This window comes from Staurois parvus, unplaced genomic scaffold (assembly GCF_062004578.1).
Source record: "Staurois parvus isolate SC_StPar_1 unplaced genomic scaffold, SC_StPar_1.0 ptg000147l, whole genome shotgun sequence".
In the NCBI taxonomy this organism is placed as follows: domain Eukaryota; kingdom Metazoa; phylum Chordata; class Amphibia; order Anura; family Ranidae; genus Staurois; species Staurois parvus.
The window spans coordinates 24,230,465-24,251,101 of NW_028317943.1; the positions used below are offsets into that span (position 1 = coordinate 24,230,465).

Genomic DNA, 20,637 nt, shown 5'->3' on the forward strand with positions numbered 1-20,637 from the left:
AAAATGGGCAGAAACTGGAATCGACGTCTGTGACCAAACTGTAAGACATTACCGAAAAGAAATGGGATTAACATACAGAAAAGCCAAACGATAACCAACATTAACACACAAACAGGAAAAAAACAAGGTTACAGTGGGCTAAAGAAAACCAATCATGGACTGTGGATGATTGGGTGAAAGTGATATACAGTGATGAATCACGAATCTGCATTGGGCAGGGTGATGATGCTGGAACTTTTGTTTGGTGCCGTTCCAATAAAAATGTATAAAGACGACTGCCTGAAGAAAACATGCAAATTTCCACAATCATTGATGATTTGAGGTTGCATCTCAAGTAATGGTACAGGGGAGATGACCGTCATTAAATCTTCAATAAATGCATAAGTTTATATTGAGATTTTGGACACTTTTCCTATTCCATCAATTGGAAGGATGTTTGGTGGTGATGACATCATTTTTCAGGATGACAATGCATGTTGCCATAGGGCAAAAGCTGTGAAAATGTTCCTTCAAGAAAGAGACATATAATGTCAGTGGCATGGCCTGAAAATAGACCGGACTTCAATCCAATTACAAATCTATGGTGGAAAGTAAAGAAAATGGTCCATGACAAGGCTCCAACCTGCAAAGCTGATCTGGCAACTGTGGTAAGAGAAAGTTGGAGCTGGGTTGATGAAGAATACTGTTTGTCGATAGTTAAATCCATGCCTCAGAGAATTCAAGCTGTTGTAAAAGCCAGAGGTGGTGCAATAAAGTACTAGTGGTGTACTGTGGTGGTTTTTGTTTTTTTTCATGATTCCATAAAATTTTCCTCAGAATTGAGCGATTCCTTATTTTTTTTTTCCTCTGCTTGATCTGCAAAAACAGTTGCAACTGACTACAGTATTTTTTCTTTTTTCTTTATTTCTTGAAGCCAGAAGGTTGGAAAATTAAATGAAAATAGTTTTGAGGCATGTCTGTGATTTAGTGTTTTTTTTTTTTTCTACACAATTAAACAATTGAATGAACATTTTCCAAGAGTGGTGATTCCATACATTTTGCCAGGGGTTGTAGTACAAAAGAAAAGCTAGAAACGAGATGTATAGAATTGTTTGCAATGGGCTTAATAGCACAGTTATTTGTACAATTATTATATATGTAGTTTTTGTCTGTGTTTTTGTTTTTTTGGACATTCTTGTGATCTATTCACCCCTTCCAGATAGCATTACTGTCTTGGGTCTTATTTAGTCAGTTAAAATCTGCTATTCTCTCTGAGAGTAGGGACCTTGGTGCATCAGTCTGACATGCCCCTCTGCTGAGGTGGACCAATAGCTGTGAAGTTAATTGGGTTTTAATTCTCAGTGGCTAATGCCTTGTACATACCATCAGAAAATTGTATGAAAAATACTGCTTTTGAAGCGATCATACGATAAGCTGATCGTTCCTACACAGCTTTTCTCCAAAATTATTTGACAAGCATGAATACCTTTCTCATACGATACCAGATCGTACAGTTTTTTTGTTTGATCAGTACAGTTTTCGTCTGAAAATGCAATACATCAATTCCGAATCTTCTTTCTGTCGTACAAGAATTTTTGTATCTTTTTAATAACCTCTTCACTTTTGATATGAGACTAACAGGCTAAAAAACCCAGACGATTATTCGTCCGATATGCTCATTGTGTGTAAAAGGCAGGCCATAGACAGTGTGAATTTCTTTCCCTGAACCTTTCATTGCAGGAAATACAGTTCCAGGATTCCCCCATCAACACAGTGCTGACAGAGGAATCCCTCCTGCAGAGCTATTGTCTTCTCCCAGCGGGGCATCCGACCCTGAAGTACCACCAGAGCTTGATTTCTCTGCTCAGCATGCGCTTGTACTGAGCACCCAAGTGCTTCCATGTGCAAGGGTAACTTATTCGCTCAGCAGATGCACCTCTGCTGAATGTTCAGAGACCGACATTCCCCTTCCCTGATGAGCACCCAACACTCCCCTCCCTGCTAGTCCCCGGGTGCAGTGCTAGAGACAGGCAAGAAGATGAGGAGGAGATAAACCGCGCAATGTTAAAATTATTAAAAGTTTAGGTCACCATAAAGCCCCTTTCATTTTTAAAAGCACCTCTGCCTAATAACAAGCATCACCCTTTTGTATTTTCCATCCTGGCAAAGCTATTTCAAGGTTTAACGGGACATGTATCCATTGAACATCCCTAGTGATAAAACCATCTCATTCAGTAGTGTTATAACAATTAAGACCTTATTTAAATACGGTTTTGGTTAATTTTTTTTTTTTATATCAGGAGAAGTTGATTGTCATAAGGGACAAGTACATTGGGACCCCGATTTTAGTCCGTGAACTAGTAGTTTTTCAAAAAATGTCCACACCCCCTGAGCCTAGAATTAAGAGAAGTAAAAAAATAAACCTCTATGCTCATCTAGGTGGATGCAGCATTGATCCAATGTGGCATTTGTCCCCTGGCACTGGGAACTGAGCGATCCAAACACCGCTGATTGCTCAGTTCTCCCCTCCTCTATGAGCAGATAGCGGTGACTGTCATTCTTTGGTTCTGGCTTTCTGCTTTGCCCCTCCAGAGGGGTAGGAGGGGTCTTTTTTACTATGTGATGTACAAAACAAATGTGGTCAAAACATTTAACTTTTGAAGACCCATAATTTGATGATTAGGTAAGGTGAAGATTCTACATTAACTTGACATTTGAGGATTTGACATGTATCCATTTACTATAGCACCCTGTTTAACAGGAGGTATGTATGAAGCCTGTAAGAAGAGTTACGAAGCCTGTATGGTGTGAAACTGGCATTACACATTTTTGCCATTTCTGAACATGAGACCACTACCTAACATGTATATAAAATACCTTTACTGTGAAACCTGCATGAGATATCAACATTTCTGCAAAACCATTATATACATTTTTTAATTGCCTTATCTAAGGCCATAGCCCCAAAGTCAAGTACAATAAATAGTGGCACTGCCTGCTTGTACAAGTCTGATGAGTTTGACTGGCTGGGAACTTCAAATGGTGTAAACAGGATCTGTTTAGGCCATGAATGGAGGATGTTCAAGTGAAGTGCTTACAGTGGAAATTCTGTGCATTGCATAGGTTTGCCTCAGTGTCATAATTCCGTGCTCTTTCATCACGATCCTTAGTCTTTCATCTCCCATCACCAGCTGTGTTTATTCTTGACATATAAAACCACTGACTTTTTCAAAGCTCTTGCTGCAGATTCACTGGAGTAACTTATCCAACGTGCACTATGGAAAATAACAATAAGTATTTGCAGTAGCTTTAGACCATAATAGATCTTGCTCATCTGTACTAAAACATATTAGCTATTCAAAATAAAATCAGTCTTTTATTTGTGTTTTCCATTAACCTTCAAAAATTAGAAAGTAGCCTTCTTGTTTCCCATTCTGTCATTCATAGCAAGCTCAGGAAATGTAGTTGAACATTTTTACTTTAAACTTTTTTTTTTTATATCATACACACTTGGGTATTAGAGTGACCAGTATATGTTAAAGTGGAATTCCACCCCAAACAATCATCAATTTTTTTTCTCAATTGCTCATCATAATCATCACTCTGCTTTTAGCAGGAACTGTGAGAACCTGTGTGCAAGGAAAAGAGAATCTTGAATTTCATTGGGATTTGGCTAGTGGGTGAGCCCAGCCCATCTTTATCTAGCTGTAGCTAAAAGACCAGTTGCTGACCTTTTTTCATTTTTATTTGTGCTTGAGTAGAATATTGAGTTTCCACTGAGCTCTGCAAGTCACTTTTCACTTATTGCATGTTAACCAAAATTATTCTTTTTACTCTCCAACTAGATATTAAGCTGGTCGATTCTATTGCAAAATTGTCACTTTAGAAGTGTTGCATAGCAGGCCTTTGGGACTTCCCGTGTGAGAACATATAGAAGCCAATGTGATGGTGTTGACAGCTGGTGTTGTGCAAGACAGACTAAGTTCACCTTTCTCACAGGCAGGCAGGACTTGGCTCAGTCTCTTGCGCAACACTGGCTGTCAATACAGTCACATTAGCTGCTACAATCTCTCAAACTGCCGGGTTTACCTAATATATTCTCAGCAATTCAGAGACCACCTCCCCACCAGCAGTAGCCTGAGAGGTTTTAGCCATCATCCTGTTTTAGATCTTAAACTCTATCACTTTGATTTGAAATTACATCTTCCTCTCCACTAAAGTACTCCAGGATACTCTGGACTCTCCCACCTGCAGACACAATCTTCCTTCCTGCTCAGTCTGTCAGCAGAGCTGAGCACATGCATGCTCTCTCCTGCTCAAAGCTGAATCTTGGGCTGACATCCTTAATTAAGGCAGACCTTCTCCCAAACATGTACACACATACACATGTTGTGTCCTATTCCTATCTGAATCTTGGGCTGCCATCCTTATTAAGGGCAGACCTTCTCCCAAACATGTACACACATACACGTGCTGTGTCCTATTCCTATCTGAATCTTGGGCTGCCATCTTTACTAAGGGCAGAGTTTTCCCAAAGCGTAATAAGCTATGCTGGCTTTACCCAACTAGCCCTGGCATTTCAGCTCCTCCCACCCCACCAGCAGTAACCCAGAGTTTTCCTCTGTCCCAATAATGGCTGGCATTTTTCACACCCTGCATTTGACTGACTGGTTACATTGAATTGCTGAAGTCCTCTGTGTGTCTGTTCTCTGAAATGTTTGAACTTGGCTAACATTGCCTGAAAGATATACAGTCATGGCCGAAATTGTTGGCACCCTTGATATTTCTCCAGGAAATCATGTATTTCTCACGAAACGTATTGCATTAACACATGTTTTGCTATACACATGTTTATTCCCTTTGTGTGTATTGGGACAAAACAAAAAAAGGGAGGAAAGAAAGCAAATTCGACATAATGTCACACAAACCTCCAAAAATGGGCTGGACAAAAGTATTGGCACCCTTTCACAACTGCGGATAAATAAGAATGTTACAAGCATGTGATGCTCCTGTAAACTCACCTGGGGCAAGTAACAGGTGTGGGCAATATAGAAATCACACCTGAAAGCAGATAAAAAGGAGAGACGTTCACTTAACCTTTGCATTGTGTGTCTGTCTGTGCCACACTAAGCATGGACAACAGAAAGAGGAGACGAGAACTGTCTGAGGACCTGAGAACCAAAATTGTGGCAAAATATCAACAATCTCAAGGTTACAAGTCCATCTCCAGAGAACTAGATTTGCCTTTGTCCACAGTGCGCAACATTATCAAGAAGTTTGCAACCCATGGCACTGTAGCTAATCTCCCTGGTCGTGGACGGATGAGGAAAATTGATGAAAGATTGCAACGCAGAATAGTCCGGATGGTGGATAAGCAGCCCCAAACATGTTCCAAAGACATTCAAGCTGTCCTGCAGGCTCAGGGAGCATCAGTGTCAGCGCGAACTATCCGTCGACATTTAAATGAAATGAAACGCTATGGCAGGAGACCCAGGAGGACCCCACTGCTGACACAGAGACATAAAAAAGCAAGACTACAGTTTGCCAAAATGTACTTGAGTAAGCCAAAAGCCTTCTGGGAAAACGTCTTGTGGACAGATGAGACCAAGATAGAGCTTTTCGGTAAAGCACATCATTCTACTGTTTACCGAAAACGGAATGAGGCCTACAAAGAACAAAACACAGTACCTACGGTAAAATATGGTGGAGGTTCAATGATGTTTTGGGGTTGTTTTGCTGCCTCTGGCACTGGGTGCCTTGACTGTGTGCAAGGCATCATGAAATCTGAGGATTACCAAAGGATTTTGGGTCGCACTGTAGGGCCCAGTGTCAGAAAGCTGGGTTTGCGTCCAAGATCCTGGGTCTTCCAGCAGGACAATGACCCCAAACATACGTCAAAAAGCACTCAGAAATGGATGGCAAAGAAGCGCTGGAGAGTTCTGAAGTGGCCAGCAATGAGCCCAGATCTAAATCCCATTGAACACCTGTGGAGAGATCTTAAAATTGCTGTTGGGAAAAGGTGTCCTTCCAATAAGAGAGACCTGGAGCTGTTTGCAAAGGAAGAGTGGTCCAAAATTCCGGGTGAGAGGTGTCAGAAGCTTATTGATGGTTATAGGAAGCGACTGATTTCAGTTATGTTTTCCAAAGGGTGTGCAACCAAATATTAAGTTAAGGGTGCCAATACTTTTGTCCAGCCCATTTTTGGGGTTTTGTGTGACATTATGTCATATTTGCTTTTCTGCCTCTGTTTTATATTTGTTCCAATACATACAAAGGGAATAAACATGTGTTAATGCAATACCTTTTTTGTGTGAAATACTTGATTTTCAGGAAAAATATCAAGGGTGCCAACAATTTCGGCCATGACTGTATCTACTACACAATGAAACTGAGTGACTTACAGTGCTTTCAGTCCAGCGTTCAGCCTGATTTCTTATGTGCAGGGCATAATAGGAAGTTCATTTAAATTATATTTTAGATAATTAGAAAAACACTCTTGGGCTTAAAAATGGGCACATCTTTTTTTTTAATAACACTATGTAATATACTTACAATTTAAGAGAATATCAAGAATATTGTAAGTCAGGGGTGTCCAACCCGCGGCCAAAGATAGCTTTGAATACGGCACAACACAAAATCATAAACCTACTTAAAAATGTAGAATTTTTTTATTTTTTTTTGGTATGTTTTGTCAAAATGCATTTACTCTGAGCAAACACGTGTGGTTGAACAAAAATTTGATATGGTCTCTTTACTGGACTTTGATAAGTTTTATCTTCCCACTCTTCGCAATTGCACCTTTTTATTAGAACCAAAATATCTGATCAGCACCTTGAGAGTTCATTGAGAATTGCTGGTACATCCATCGAACCAGATATAAATATGTTTATCGAAAACAAATATCATACCAGTTTTATGTTGCCCTCTTTTACTTTTATAATAAAAAATATTACCAAAAAAAAGTTTTTATTACTTAGGTACATTATCTCTATCATTGATCGTTAACTTGTGATCCGCCCAAATTTTTCTGCTCATCAGCTATCCTTATTGTTAGTGTATTTTATGTGTGGCCCAAGACTATTCCTCTTCTTCCAATGTGTGGTCTAAGAGAGTCAAAAGGTTGCACGCCCCTGCTGTAAATTCCCACATTTCTTTATGTACATTACTGCAAAATAAGTTCTTGCAGTGAAAAGTATAATGTAAAATGAATTAACTATTTTGAGGTTAACTGTTTTTGTTGTGTTTGGCCTTTTTATCTTAAACCTAAATTATTCATTGTGAATTTACTCTGAATAATTTGGAAAATGTTGCAGTTAGCCGTGTTTAATTCCCACTTGTCAGTTTTGTGCATGGCTTGTTTTGACCTTTTCTCCTGGAAATCGAAGTAAATATGACTTTTAACTGGACCAAATATTAACAAAGAATGCCCTTTTTGTATGTATGTATATTTATTTTTTACACTTCCAGCTATTTAGTTCTTGCATGAAAAACTGCAGTAAATCTGTAAGCCAATTAGCTATATAATGGCTGTCGGTGGGAAGGTTGTTTTTTGGTTTCAGTATTTTTTTTAAATCACATACTAGGACTTTGCCAGAGTATTATAGCTATTAGTAACTAGGATATGTAGTCTTTCATTGGGCTACTTGTAATTCTTCGTTAAGGTCCCATTTACATTTGTGCAGGGCTTTAACTTGCATTGTGTCACACACCAACGTACACTATCTTGCCAAAAGCATTGGGACACCCCTCCAAATCATTGGATTCAGGTGTTCCAATCCCCTTCATGGCCACAGGTGTATAAAATTAGGCACCTAGGCATACAGACTGCTTCTACAAACGTTTGTGAAACAATGGGTCACTCTCAGGAGCTCAGTGAATTTAAACGTTGTACCATGATAGGTTGCCACCTGTACAATAGGTCCATCTGTGAAATTTCCTTGCTACTAAATATTCCATGGTCAACGAGGTCAAGAGTGACGAATCACTCTTCTCTGTCTGGCAATCTGATGGACATCTCCACGTTTGATGGTTGCCGTGAGAACAGTACTTGCCTGACTGCATTGTGCCAAGTGTGAAGTTTGGTGGAGGGGGGGATTATGGTGTGGGATTGTTTTTCAGGGGTTGGGCTTGGCCCCTTAGTTGCAGTGAAGGGAACTCTTAAGTCGTGTAATGCAAGGCTGGATACAAAAACCAAGAGCAAGCCACACAAACTGCACAGGTACGATCAAAACCAGCACTCACACCATAGATTCTAAGCTTGAGGGACACACTACCAAGTGTGAAACTGCCCTGGCACATTATGCAGCATTCACTCAGCACCCCAACGAATAACAGAATCCAACTGCAGTGTTCTCGCACTTTCAAGACCTCCACTTTTTTTTATCACACAACACACAGGAGGATATTTCTTATGCCTTTTACAATCTGCATAATAACACACATCAATAGTAATGTGAGTATTACAGTATGAAATACACAACGCTTGACAGCATCACAGCATAGAATTAATACATTACCAAAGCTAAGGGAAGGAAGAGACCCCCATCGAACCACAGTGCACAGGAGATCGTGGAGAAGCACAACCGACCAATGAGTCCATGCAGCTTCGGCGAAAATCCCAGCGTCAGCGTGTCCCCTCACATGTGGGATGGCTTCCAATCGCATTGTCTCCAGGCCTTTCCTAAATACCCCTGCTTAGTGCTTCTGGCCACTATGCCAGATTGGGTGGTGCCTCACCCGCTCCAAGATGCTTTCTTTCAGATAACACTGAAAGGTTCTTTGGGGCAACAGTCACACCCAGTCACTTATCACTATCATGCCATCTAGCAGGCCTAATAAACACATGATCAAACTCTTCTCTATATACTGCCATCTACGTTTTTCTCTAAGTTAAAGATTTTTAAACCTTAATTTTATTATTATAATACAGGTTTTATATAGCACCAACAGTTTGCTCAGCGCTTTACAAAATAAAAGGCAGACAATACAGTTCAATACAAGAGGGTTAGGAGGGCCTTGCTCCTTGGAGCTTATAATCTAAGAGGGAGGGGCTGGTGGTACAAAAGGTAATAACTGTGGAGGATGGACTGGTAGGAGGAATAGAAGATTCTGTTATTAGCTGAGGACAGGATAGGCTTCCCAGAAGAGAGAGGTTTTCAGAGATTGCCTAAAAGTGGGCTGAGTAGGTGCACCTTATGGCAATAAGCCTGCCAGCCGGGGGGCTAGGTAAAGTAACAGAACTGCATAAACAAGTCTTATCTCCTAATTCTAGCTATATCTTGTGACTCTGCAAATTTCACTTAGCCTAGGGAATGACGTTATGTCATTCCCCGTGCTTCTGGTATATGAGCAGCTATGCTTTACTGTAAAAAATCCCTGAGGAAACCAAGGCTAGCACATTTCATAGGCATTACAAGGCATCAGCATACCAAGACATTTTGGACAATTTGATGCTCCCAACTTTGTGGGAACAGTTTGGGGATGGCCCCTGCCTGTTGCAACATGACTGCGCACCGGTGTACAAAGCAATGTCCATAAAGACATGGATGAGCGAGTTTGGGGTGAAGGAACTTGACTGGCCTGCACAGAGTCCTGACCTCAACCCGATAGAACACCTTTGGGATGAATTAGTGCAGAGACTGTGAGCCAGGACTTTTCATCCAACATCAGTGCCTGACCTCACAAATTCGCTTCTAGAAGAATGGTCAAACATTCCCATAGACACACTCCTATACCTTGTGGACGGCCTTCCCAGAGGAGTTGAAGGTGTTATAGCTGCAAAGGGTGGGCCAACTCAATATTGAACCCTACAGACTAAGACTGGGATGCCATTAAAGTTCATGTGCATGTAAAGGCAGGCATCCCAATATATTTGGCAATATAGTGTATGTTGCAGTTGGCCATTGGAATCGGTGGGCTGCTAATCCATCAAACATCTTCCATGTGACAAAATGTTTTTACACAACACATTGCAATGCACTATTGTGTGCTGCAGCTAGCTGCAACACCTGTGTTTTTCCTTAGTGGTTGTGGTGCTATTCAAAATGAATGGTATTGCAGCACAGCAATGCATGTAGCATAAACATTTCCACAATGCAAGTGTGTAAATGGTCCCTTAAGGCTCATACACACCATCTCGTTAAAAATTGAACAAGCATCTTCTCCAAAGAGTATCTGTTAACACGTGATGTAATGCATGTTAACACATCACTCCAATGTGAGTTAGCCCTAAAGAGGTATAGCAGCTATTTCTCCAGTTTCAAGGAAACCTGTATTTCATAATAGTACATAAACTAACCTTATGATTTAAACCACTATTCTGTGCCTGCCCAAAATGATATAAACTTTAGTCTGCCTCTGTTGGGTTTCAGGATAACTCATTATTGGCTTCCAGGTTTCCAGGAGACGTTGCATCACACATTGCAATGTTGGTATCTCAGCAACCAGTTGAGAGATGTCTACATCTTATTGTTGGATACAATGGAGTGTTCCAGTGCTCAACGTTCTGTAGTCCAAACTTGCAGAGTAAGTTTGGCTTCTTGGGGCGCTGCAGAGGTACTTTAAAGTTTTAAGTAATGATCTTCAGAGACCGATGGTGTCCTATAACAGTCCATAAGCGAAGTTTCACCTGTAATGAAGTACAGATGCATTTTAACCAAAGCAGTAGTAAACACGTGACAAGCAATCAGCAATTAAACTTTCAGCCCTTTACAGGACAGGCTACTGATAGCTGTGTTCTGGCTAACTGCCAAGCCTCTGTGCGTTTCACTTTTTCTTTTTTAGATTAAGGTGTTACCAATGTGAACGTAGAGCGATAAATCATACTGAAAAAAAAATGCATAATATCCATGTACAAAAAAATGTACCTTCCTTTGTAATTACATTTTAACTGTTCTAAAGAGCATGTAAACTCAGGGCTCGTTTCATTTAGATTAAAAATGCGCCATTGAGCCATGTTTTTAGCATATTTCACCCCCCCCCCCCCTTAAGTGTTGCAGAGGATGGGGGTGTTCACATGCTGTGCTTTGCATTGGGGCAAAAACTAGCGCTTCGGTCTCTGCAGTAAACCCACAGAGTGAGAAAAAAAGAAAACCAATGCAATCACCACGTCAAAGGACTGGTAAGGCACAGTATAATACTGTACTTTTTTTTCTTTTTTTATTCTTGGATTTCCTATACACTCATCTGAATGCATGAAGGTAAAAAACCTTGAGCCTTTACAATCACCTTAAATCGCTCACTGGCTGCTGTCACAGACTGAGCAGGCACATAAATGTGTTATTGCAGAAGATACATAGCAAGTCTCTCCTACAATAAAGAGTTGCATGCTTGAAGTTTTTAACATTTTGGGTTTAGTTACAGTTTAAGGGATCATTCACACCAGCGTGCAGCACTTTTTTTTTTTTTTTTTTTTTTATATATAGAGTACAGCACTGCAATGGTGTGGTGTAAACAGACAGCATTTTTTAAACAAGGCATTTTGTCTTGTCTATACTTTGAGGCTGCAGTGGAAATTGCGGCCAGTATATCCCCTCACGTCTGGTGTGAATGAGCTCTAAGGCCTCATTCACTTAGATGTCTAGACCCTTACACCACTCAGATTAGCATATATCTGTGGCTGGTATTGCCAGGTGTTTGCAGTCCGTTACGTGTGCTCAGCCTGTACACAAATAACATGCTCCACAGTGGTTCACATGTAATGACATGTGGAGCTTTTACTGTCGGCATACAGGGCGGTTTATTTTTTTTCATAACAACGTGTACTCACTTTTTGTATGGTTGTATGTGGACAGCCACAAGCAGTGTCTCCTTGTCATTGTGATCACACAGGAAGCCTGTACAAATCAAACACTAGACCATACCCACTGCAGAAATACGCTGATCTTGGTGTTATATGGCCATGTGGGGCCTTAATGTTGCAGTGTACACAATGTTTAGTCAAAGGCAAGCAATTTGCATTGTCTCATACTTCCACAAAAAATAACGGAATGTAAACATTTTGAGTACCCTGAAAGGCATATGATTCCACAGCTATGATAATAAATTGGTAACCCTTGCAAAGTATTACTTAAGCTGTGTGGGTGCAGTGTACAGGAATACATCACCGTAGATGTGATGAACAAAATGTGATCATCTTGGAATGTGGATCTTAAATGTTGCAAATGAATTTTATTATGGGTCCTTACTGCTTTACTTCACACTAGCTATTCTACAAATACACCCAAGCACAGCATTTCAGGCAAAAAAGACTGGGGGATTTTTTTTTTTGGTAATCATTTTAGCAATAAAAAGTAGTTTACAGTGTGTGCATACGTTTTCATTGTTTCAAACTATGTCCCATTCTCTTTGATTTTGTGTCTTTTTAATTGTCAAGGTTTGCCTCACGTTTGCATGTCATTTACAATATCAGCGAATTGAGTTTCATGCTTGCTTGGGGGCATATATAAAATATGCTTATGTCCTACAGTATAGATGATTTGCATTAGGTGTACCAAATTAACAAAGCCGTTTGATAGCTTTTGTAAATTATGTGCATACATTTGCATATTGTAAGATTTTTTTTATTTCAGGATTTACTTTGCAGAACTCCAAATCTCTACCACTGTATCTGTACTGAGATCTGAAGATGAACAGGGCCTGTACTTTATACAGATGAGAGCTAGAGGGGTTTATTTCTAATTTGTAATCCCCCCCACTGAGTTTTCCATTGTTTTATTGTTTTTGTCCTTCATTGTTGCTCAGAATGTTTCAGAATTTAGAATTGTAACAGCAAGTATAAAATGGACAGTTTCCTGCTTTTGTATTCACACCTGAGCTATTCAGTCTGCTGAGTCAGTAGAATAAGAAAGAGACTGTTTTTCCCACTAAGTTAATAGTTTGATAGTATTGCAGTATGACTGAATTTTTTGGTTACCAACAAAATTTGTATCCTTTTACACCCAGCAGAGGAGTTTTGGGGTGTCAGGTTTTCTAATGGATGTGTCTACAGTGGTGTGTGAAAATGTAATAGCAGTTAGTCACCAATATTAAACTATAACTTTTTCTAGTTTTCATTTTCCGGTGTATATGGGTAAATCAATCTGTTTGGTCCCGCAATTGCAACCATTTTATTATGTTGAAATAAACCTGAATTATACGAGGGGCGTTTAACTCAAACCGGGACATTTGTGTTTTTATATAATAAAAGAACACATTTCAAGGAGTTGAAACTGCATTTTTTTTACATACTCCCCTGCTACATTTATACACTTCTCCTAGTGTTTTAATGCCTGGAAGGCTTAGTCGAAGAAAGATTTTTAAATACACCTAAGCCATCTTAGGACAGTTTGTTTCACCTCGTCATCATTGTGTTCACCATTCTCCACAGGAACTTTTGTCTCTTGTGCAATTTCATGACAAGTTATGCGTCGATTATCCAGGATCAGGCGTTCCATGCGCTGAATGTTCACAGGAATGACTACTGTGGGCTGTGAACCACCACGCCTGGGATCGGTACTGACAAACGTACGGCCATCTTTGAGACATTTACACCATTCAGATGTCTTTCTGTGGCTGAGCTTCTCACTGTACTGTGCTTGAAGTATTCTGTAGATATACGTGGGTTTTACGCCTTCCATAACAAGAAACTTCATCACCACACGTTGTTCCATGCACGCACTAACACTGTTGTCTGCCATCTTGATTAATGATCTCTGGACTGTCCTGCGACATGTGCACCGCATATCAGTAATAGGACACACTTGTCACTTACTACCGCATGTATTACTGCCACGCTAGCAGTCCTTTTTATACCTGTAAAATTAAAAGTCCCAGTTTGACTTGAATGTCCCTCGTAAATAATACTTGTGCATAATGAATTTTCGATTTGTTTGTGTTTAAATGTTTCACTGGTTTACACGCACTATACTTGCTTCCTTTCTGCTGTACCTTTTTATTGCTTTTAGAATTTATTTAAACTGGGTGCTTTACCAAAATTTGGAGGCTTAGAACCACTGTTGGGTTGCTCCTACTGTTTTTACACCCTATATATTCCCCCAGTTTCCCCATAAAAAGTAGTCCAAAACCGTGCACTCTCAAGTAATTAGAAGACTCCTCTGTGTGATTGCTAGCCCACCACCACAAGCACCCAGAACACTTACCAAATATTAAGACCTCAAAATCATATCACGCCATAAAGGTAAGCTAGGAGGTGAACAGAAATGTCTCCAATGGAGGCAAAGACAGCATCAAAAATCTTTCAGAGATTTTGAAGCTTTTGTGGCCATACTTCTCTTGTGGGTCACAGGTGTGCACAGGTTTACTCTCCTGTTACCCAGAATCATCTGACAGCAGGCTTTCATTTCAGGCTCTGGAAGGATCCGAAAAATAATGACAGGATCCACCCAGCTGCCTGACTGACAGCTGGCTCCAGCTCTGCCTGTTTTAACCCTTTTAATCCATTTTTTTGTTTGTGTTTGGAATTGTATAGCTTTGTTGTAGCATTAACTTATCTTCAGTTGTCATCATGTTACGAAGAATCTACTCATATTTTCCATGCAATAGCATGGCTTTTTAATAAGGGTTGTAATTCAGACGAGTGTAATTCAGCCGCTCAGTAAATGTAGGCACCTTTTAATATAAATTTTTATACCACAGCACAGGTTAAATGATCTGCATTTTGATAGTTTAGTTTAAGCAACAATTTTTTTTAAAAAGCCTGCAAGATGAGATAACTGTATTTGCATTCAATTTACACTGCTTTCTTTTATTTCATTACAGAGCAAAGAAATTGCTTTTCAGCTTCATGAGGATCTAATGAAAGTACTTAATGAGCTGTACACGGTAAGCACCACATCTGCAGTGTTATTATATTTTCTGCATTGCAACATCACCCCCTTCTAACTGGGTCAGGAGACAGCTGAAGAAAAACTCCTACTCTCCAAGTAATCCACACTGAGAATGTCAATATAAACTATTCTGCCTATTGGGTGGGTCAATGACCTGGTGCCTGTTCCCATTTTGTTCCCTAGATGCATAACCCCTGGCTTAGAATTATAAGGGTAGGGCTACATGAGTGATTTTCAATAGTTCTTAATTGTGAGAATATATTGATTGTGAAATAGCCCGGTAAAGGTCACTATAACAGCGAAGCTGGGCTCATATGGTTGAGAATTTGTTGGTGTGTGATTACAGGTGGGCAGCACAGTGGCTAAATGGTTAGCACTTCCACCTGGCAGTACTCGGGTCGTTGGTTCAAATCCCAACCACGGCACCACCTGCTTGGAGTTTACATGTTCTCCCTGTGCCTGCGTGGGTTTCCTCCCACACTCCAAAGACCTGCTGGTAGGTTAATTGGCTCCTGTCTAAATTTGCCCCAGTATGTGTATCTATGAATGTGAGTTAGGGACCTTAGATTGTACGACCCTTGAGGGTTAGGAACTGATGTGAATGTACAATATATATATGTAAAGTGCTGCGTAAATTGGTGGCGCTATGGCGCTATATAAGTACCTGAAATAATAAATATACTATTGTGTTATCATGCCAGTTTCAGCATCCTTATCTGTTGTACTGTAGGGAAAATAGCACAAGTCCTTAAGTCTTTTGTGTAGTTATATGGATTGCAAAAACAAAAAATGCGTCAAATGTAATTTGTGGACAGTTTTAACAATATTATTTTCTACAATAATTATGTACAGAATATGGATAGGACATGGCTAGACTGCCCTTTGCCAGAAGAGCTGGTGCGTCAGAGGTTATTGGTGGGCTACTAGTCACTTCTGTGGGCTCATAGTCACTTCTGTGGGCTCCTTAGCCCAACTTCTTTTTGTGACGTGTTGATATTAAGTTAACAGCTGGTCCTGGTGTAAGAATTGCTCCATTCTCTGAGCATGTAGTTAAATATGTGCTGCTGGGCTGGTAGTTTAGTACTTAAAGCCTAGCTCCAGGAAAAATCATGTTTCTTTGTAGTAGGGAAGAGTAATATTTCTGTCTCTTCTTTTTTTTTTTTGTCTGTGATCACATCAGGGAGATTTTCCCTTACTTCCTGTGACATCCATACAGGAAATGCGGGTGCGCTCACCACAACAGAAGAGCACAGACAACAATAAAAGTGTTGTCAGAAATTCAAATCCTTCCTCACTCCTCTCCAAAAGCATCACAGACAAGCCAAAATCAAATTTTAAGAAAATTCCATCACGTCCTGGGAAAAATCCACCCAATAAAAAGTATTTTCAACTTTCTGTTTATTCGGTTGTAATTATTTACTGCAGTTTTTAGGCATTATAATGAACCATATGTGAAACTTTTCGGGCTTAATCACACTCCCATTTCCATGCAATTTTTCTTGAAAATACTTGCTAATGTGAATGCCTGCTGTGAAGTGAGCCTCAAGAGATCTGTATATTGGGCTTCATTCAGTTTTAACCTGAGCAATAAACGTTTTATTTGCTCTTTTTTGGTTTAATTCAGTGTTTCTCAGCCTTTTTCAGTCAAGGCAGCCTTTAAAATTCAGCAAAATCTCAAGGCTCCCCATTCTAAAATGTAAAAAACTAAAATAATAGTTTTACATATTGCAGCAACATCCACACATGTAGGACACCCAACATTAGTGTTACTAAACCCAGGACCCTGCATTTACTATATCTGGTCTCCCACAGTACACAACATGGAAATAGTTATTTTAGTAAATATAAACTGCAAAATTTTTCTCATCAACAGAGCAGTCTCATGACTTCTATCAGTGTGCAGCAGAGCACATGTTAAAGCTTCTAGGAGGAGTTTTCTTTCTGCTCTAGGACGATGCAGACCCCTGACCTGTCTGGACAGTGATGATTGGCCCTGTGCTGATCACATGCACCCTCCCAAGAGAAAAAAAAAAAACCTCTCTAGCAATATGCACCAAACTGAGCATATGGAGAGTGTCTCCACACAGTATGTCTTATTAGGAGATAAGAGGGGGGCACTGAAAAAAGGAGGATCAGAGAAGACAGGATCAAACAGCCTTTTTACACAATGCAGAGGATTAACCCCTTAGGTTCCACAGTGAGTGCATATACAGACTGATTTTACTGTTGTGGTTTTAGTAACACTTTAACGGTGATTTATTCTGCCAAAGCAAACATACCTTTGCACACTTGTGCTGGTTAGTATTCCAGTGTTTTTCTCCATTTTATCTCCCTCGCTCAGTTAATGTGTTCCCAGTGCTGACGGCGAGGAGCAGGTTTAGGATGCTGGCAGCTAGAAGGTTGTAGTGGTGCACAATTAAAACCTATGGCTTTGAGTAACTAAAAGACAGGCTTATATACAGTTTTGGGGCATCTCTTAGGCATTCTGCCAAGGCACCACAGGGGAGCCTGGGTAGCCTCTTTGGGGGGAAAAAAAAGGCTGTAGTAAATTTACCATTTGAAATAATTTTTTATGTTAGTTTGGGAAGTGTAAAAAAAAACTGTTGCTCTTGTCAGATTCATAGGCATCCTGGGTCCTCTGCAGACGTAAAATTAGTATTTTTTTTTGCTAGAAATGTACTTAAAACCCCCAAACATTATATATTTTTTTTTTTAAACGTGGAGGCCCTAGAGAATAAAATAGTGGCTGTTGCAACTTTTTATGCCACATGGTATTTACACAGTGGTTTTTCAAATTTTTTCTTTTTTAAATACACTTTAACTTCTTGGCGCCAAGCATACACAAATATGCAGCCTCTTGGCGGCTGGGTCGAGGTGCCCAATGTAAACAAGATATGTGCCGAGAGCGCGCGCCTTGCACACTCATGGCACATTTGTCGGTTCCTCACAGGTCCCAATCGCTACTTGCGGTCAGGAGCTTTCTGATCATGTGACCACCTTGGCAGCCAATCATGGCAGTCACATTACCCTAAACCCTGCCCCCGCCTTCTGGCATCACAAATCCCTTAAAGGGCTAGGAGGTGCCGGTGCCAAGGGGTTAATGAATTTTAATGAAGAAAAACACAGTATAATACCCAATTGTTTGGTACAGTATAAAAGATGTTGTGCTAAGTAAATAGATACCAAACATGTCATGCTTTAAAATTGCATATGCCCTTGGTATGCCGACAAACTACATACTTTATATTATCCATTACCACTTTACATTTACACAGAAGGTCAATGGGAAAAGCAATAGATGAATTGAGATGGTCCCTGCTGAACTGCTTGAATTTTGATCCATCTGTAGGCAGCGTTAGGAAAAATACAGTGGGCCAACTGGGAAAGAAGCTGGCATAGGACATTTAGATTACAGGCTGTAATTGGTGACATGCAGGTAAATACAATGAACTCTCTTTACACCAACTTCCACCCCTAAACTGATATTGCTGATTCACCTTTTATTTGTTTTCGGTCATTATTATTAGGTAGTTCTCGTCTCCTAAGAATGCACAATGCTAAGAGTTTGTCAAACAGATTGCCTCTTGTCATTTTAAAATATTGATTCAGTATATCCTTATTTAATGCATTAGTTACTTATGATGGAAATGTATGCTAGACGGCAGCATATAAAGCCATGCTAATATTTTTAATCCATGTATTTGTGCAGCTATTTCTGACAGTGCACCAGCTGGTGTCCCTGCATTTGTAAATCACATTCCTTTTCAATCCTTGTGCTGCCTGCAGACTGACTGTCACATGAAGAGAAAAGAGGCATTTGGTACCATTCCAACAAAGTCATTTTCCAATCTTTATTTATTCTCAGAAGTGATCAAAGTGGATAAAAAGAGGACAGGGCTTGATTAAAATTATGGAATGTGACATCTAAGTGAATACATACATTTTAAAGCCTTTCAAAAAGGGAATACACCTGACATTAAAGGACAGCTTTCAACTTCACTGCATAAAAAAATAGGCCTCTGTAAAAAAAACAAACACTTTTGTTTGTGAGATCCTGGTGTTACAGTTGTTGGAGACTAACAAAAAATATCATGTGTGTCCTTTCCCTTAGCATATGGCTTCCAGCATCTTTCAGACACCACAGACCTCAGAATAGGGCATTTAACCGCCTCCCGCCCGCCATATAGTAAAATGACGGACGCAAGGCGGTTCTCTCGTTCTGGGAAGATGTCATATGACGTCCTCCCATTCTAACCGCGCATGCACGGCTCCGGGAGCGCTCAGCGCGGCGATCGGTGGTGCGCTGTGTCCCTTGGACACAGCAGATCACGATCCACAGAGGCGAAGATGTCGGCTCGGTCGTGTGATCAGCTGTGTCCAATCACAGCTGACCACATGTAAACAGGGAAATGCCGGTTATCGGCATTTCTCTCCCCACGAGCTGTCACGCTGACAGCTTGTGAGGAGAGGAGAGTGGGTAATCTGCATTCCTCGGAGGGGACATGTACACAGTTCATTAGAGCACTGATGATCAGTGCGCCCTGATGATCTGTGTAGCCCTAGCAGCGCCACCTGTCAGTGTCCATCAGTGCCAGCTCTCAATGCTCATCCATGCCACCTGCCAGTGCCCATCAGTGCCACATCAATGCCACATATCAGTGCCCATCTGAGCTGCCTTTCAGTGTCACCCATCAGTGCCAGTCAGTGCCACCTATCAATGCCAGTCAGTGCTACCTATCAGTGCCACCCAGTTCCGCCTATCAGTGTGCATCAGTGCTGCCTATCATTGCCGCCGAACAGTGCCAGTCAGTGCCACCTAACAGTGCCCTATTTGAGTGCTGCCTTTCAGTGCCCATTAGTGATGCCTGTCAATGCCCATCAGTGCAGCCTATCAGTGCAGCCTCATTAGCGCACATCCGTGAAGGAGAAAATCACTTATTTACAAAATTGTATAACAAAAACGAAGAAGACGTTTTGTTTTTTTTTTTCAAAATTTTCAGTGGTCTTTGGTTTAAGGAAAAAAAAAATCCAGAGGTGATTAAATACCACCAAAATAAAGCTCTATTTGTCACAAAAAAATAACCATTTCATATGGGTACAGTGTTGCATGACCGCGCAATTGTCATTCAAAGTGCAATAGCGCTGAAAGCTGGATATTGGCCTGGGCAGGAAAGGGGTATAAGTGCCCTGTAGATGTCTTTAAGTACTTGCACCCACAACTTTCAGTCCATGAATGTGCCAAAATGGCAATAAACATACGTTTTGCTAACCACGATCTCTTTGAGATAACCCAAACAGTCCATGCAATGGTTGTGCCACCCAAACCTTCTAATTATTTTGATTTCACCATTCTACCCTTCTGCTGGGAAAGTGCCCCAAGCATATGAGCTTGATGTTTTGCCACTGCACCCAGCTCAGAAATGATTGTTAATGCACTGCACCTACAAGGTACCAAAGTCTTAGCCTGTCTTTTTATAACTAAGGATATTTTGGAAGTAATTATCCAGTGCATTGTTTTATCTATCATTCCTGTAATTGAGAGCAGGGTTACTCTAAAACAAAGATCCTCAACCTTTTGAAGCGTGCAGGCCACTTAAATGATTTGGTAAGCAGTTATGGGCCACGATGAAATGAAGTGGTTAGGAATTGCACATTTTCAATTTGAATAGCATAATGAAATTTTAAACAATCAGGATAATAATTTTTATGGGACCAATCCCTATTGGATGTTTACCCACTGTCTAATCACACATAAACCCACTTTTTTTTTTTTTTTTTTTTTCTTTTTTTTTTTTTTCATATTAACCAGATCACCGTAAGGCAGGACATAGAC

General features: G+C 40.4%; 1 protein-coding gene across 7 annotated transcripts in view; it reads left to right on the top strand.

The window, feature by feature from the left end:
• Positions 1-20,637, top strand: part of SRGAP1 (SLIT-ROBO Rho GTPase activating protein 1) — a 228,654-nt gene that overhangs the window by 112,898 nt on the left and 95,119 nt on the right. For all 7 annotated transcript variants that reach the window (XM_089674139.1, XM_089674140.1, XM_089674141.1 and 4 more), the window contains exon 4: positions 14,737-14,799. In XM_089674139.1, the coding sequence (XP_089530265.1) occupies positions 14,737-14,799 (63 nt within the window). The remainder of the gene's footprint in view (positions 1-14,736; positions 14,800-20,637) is intronic.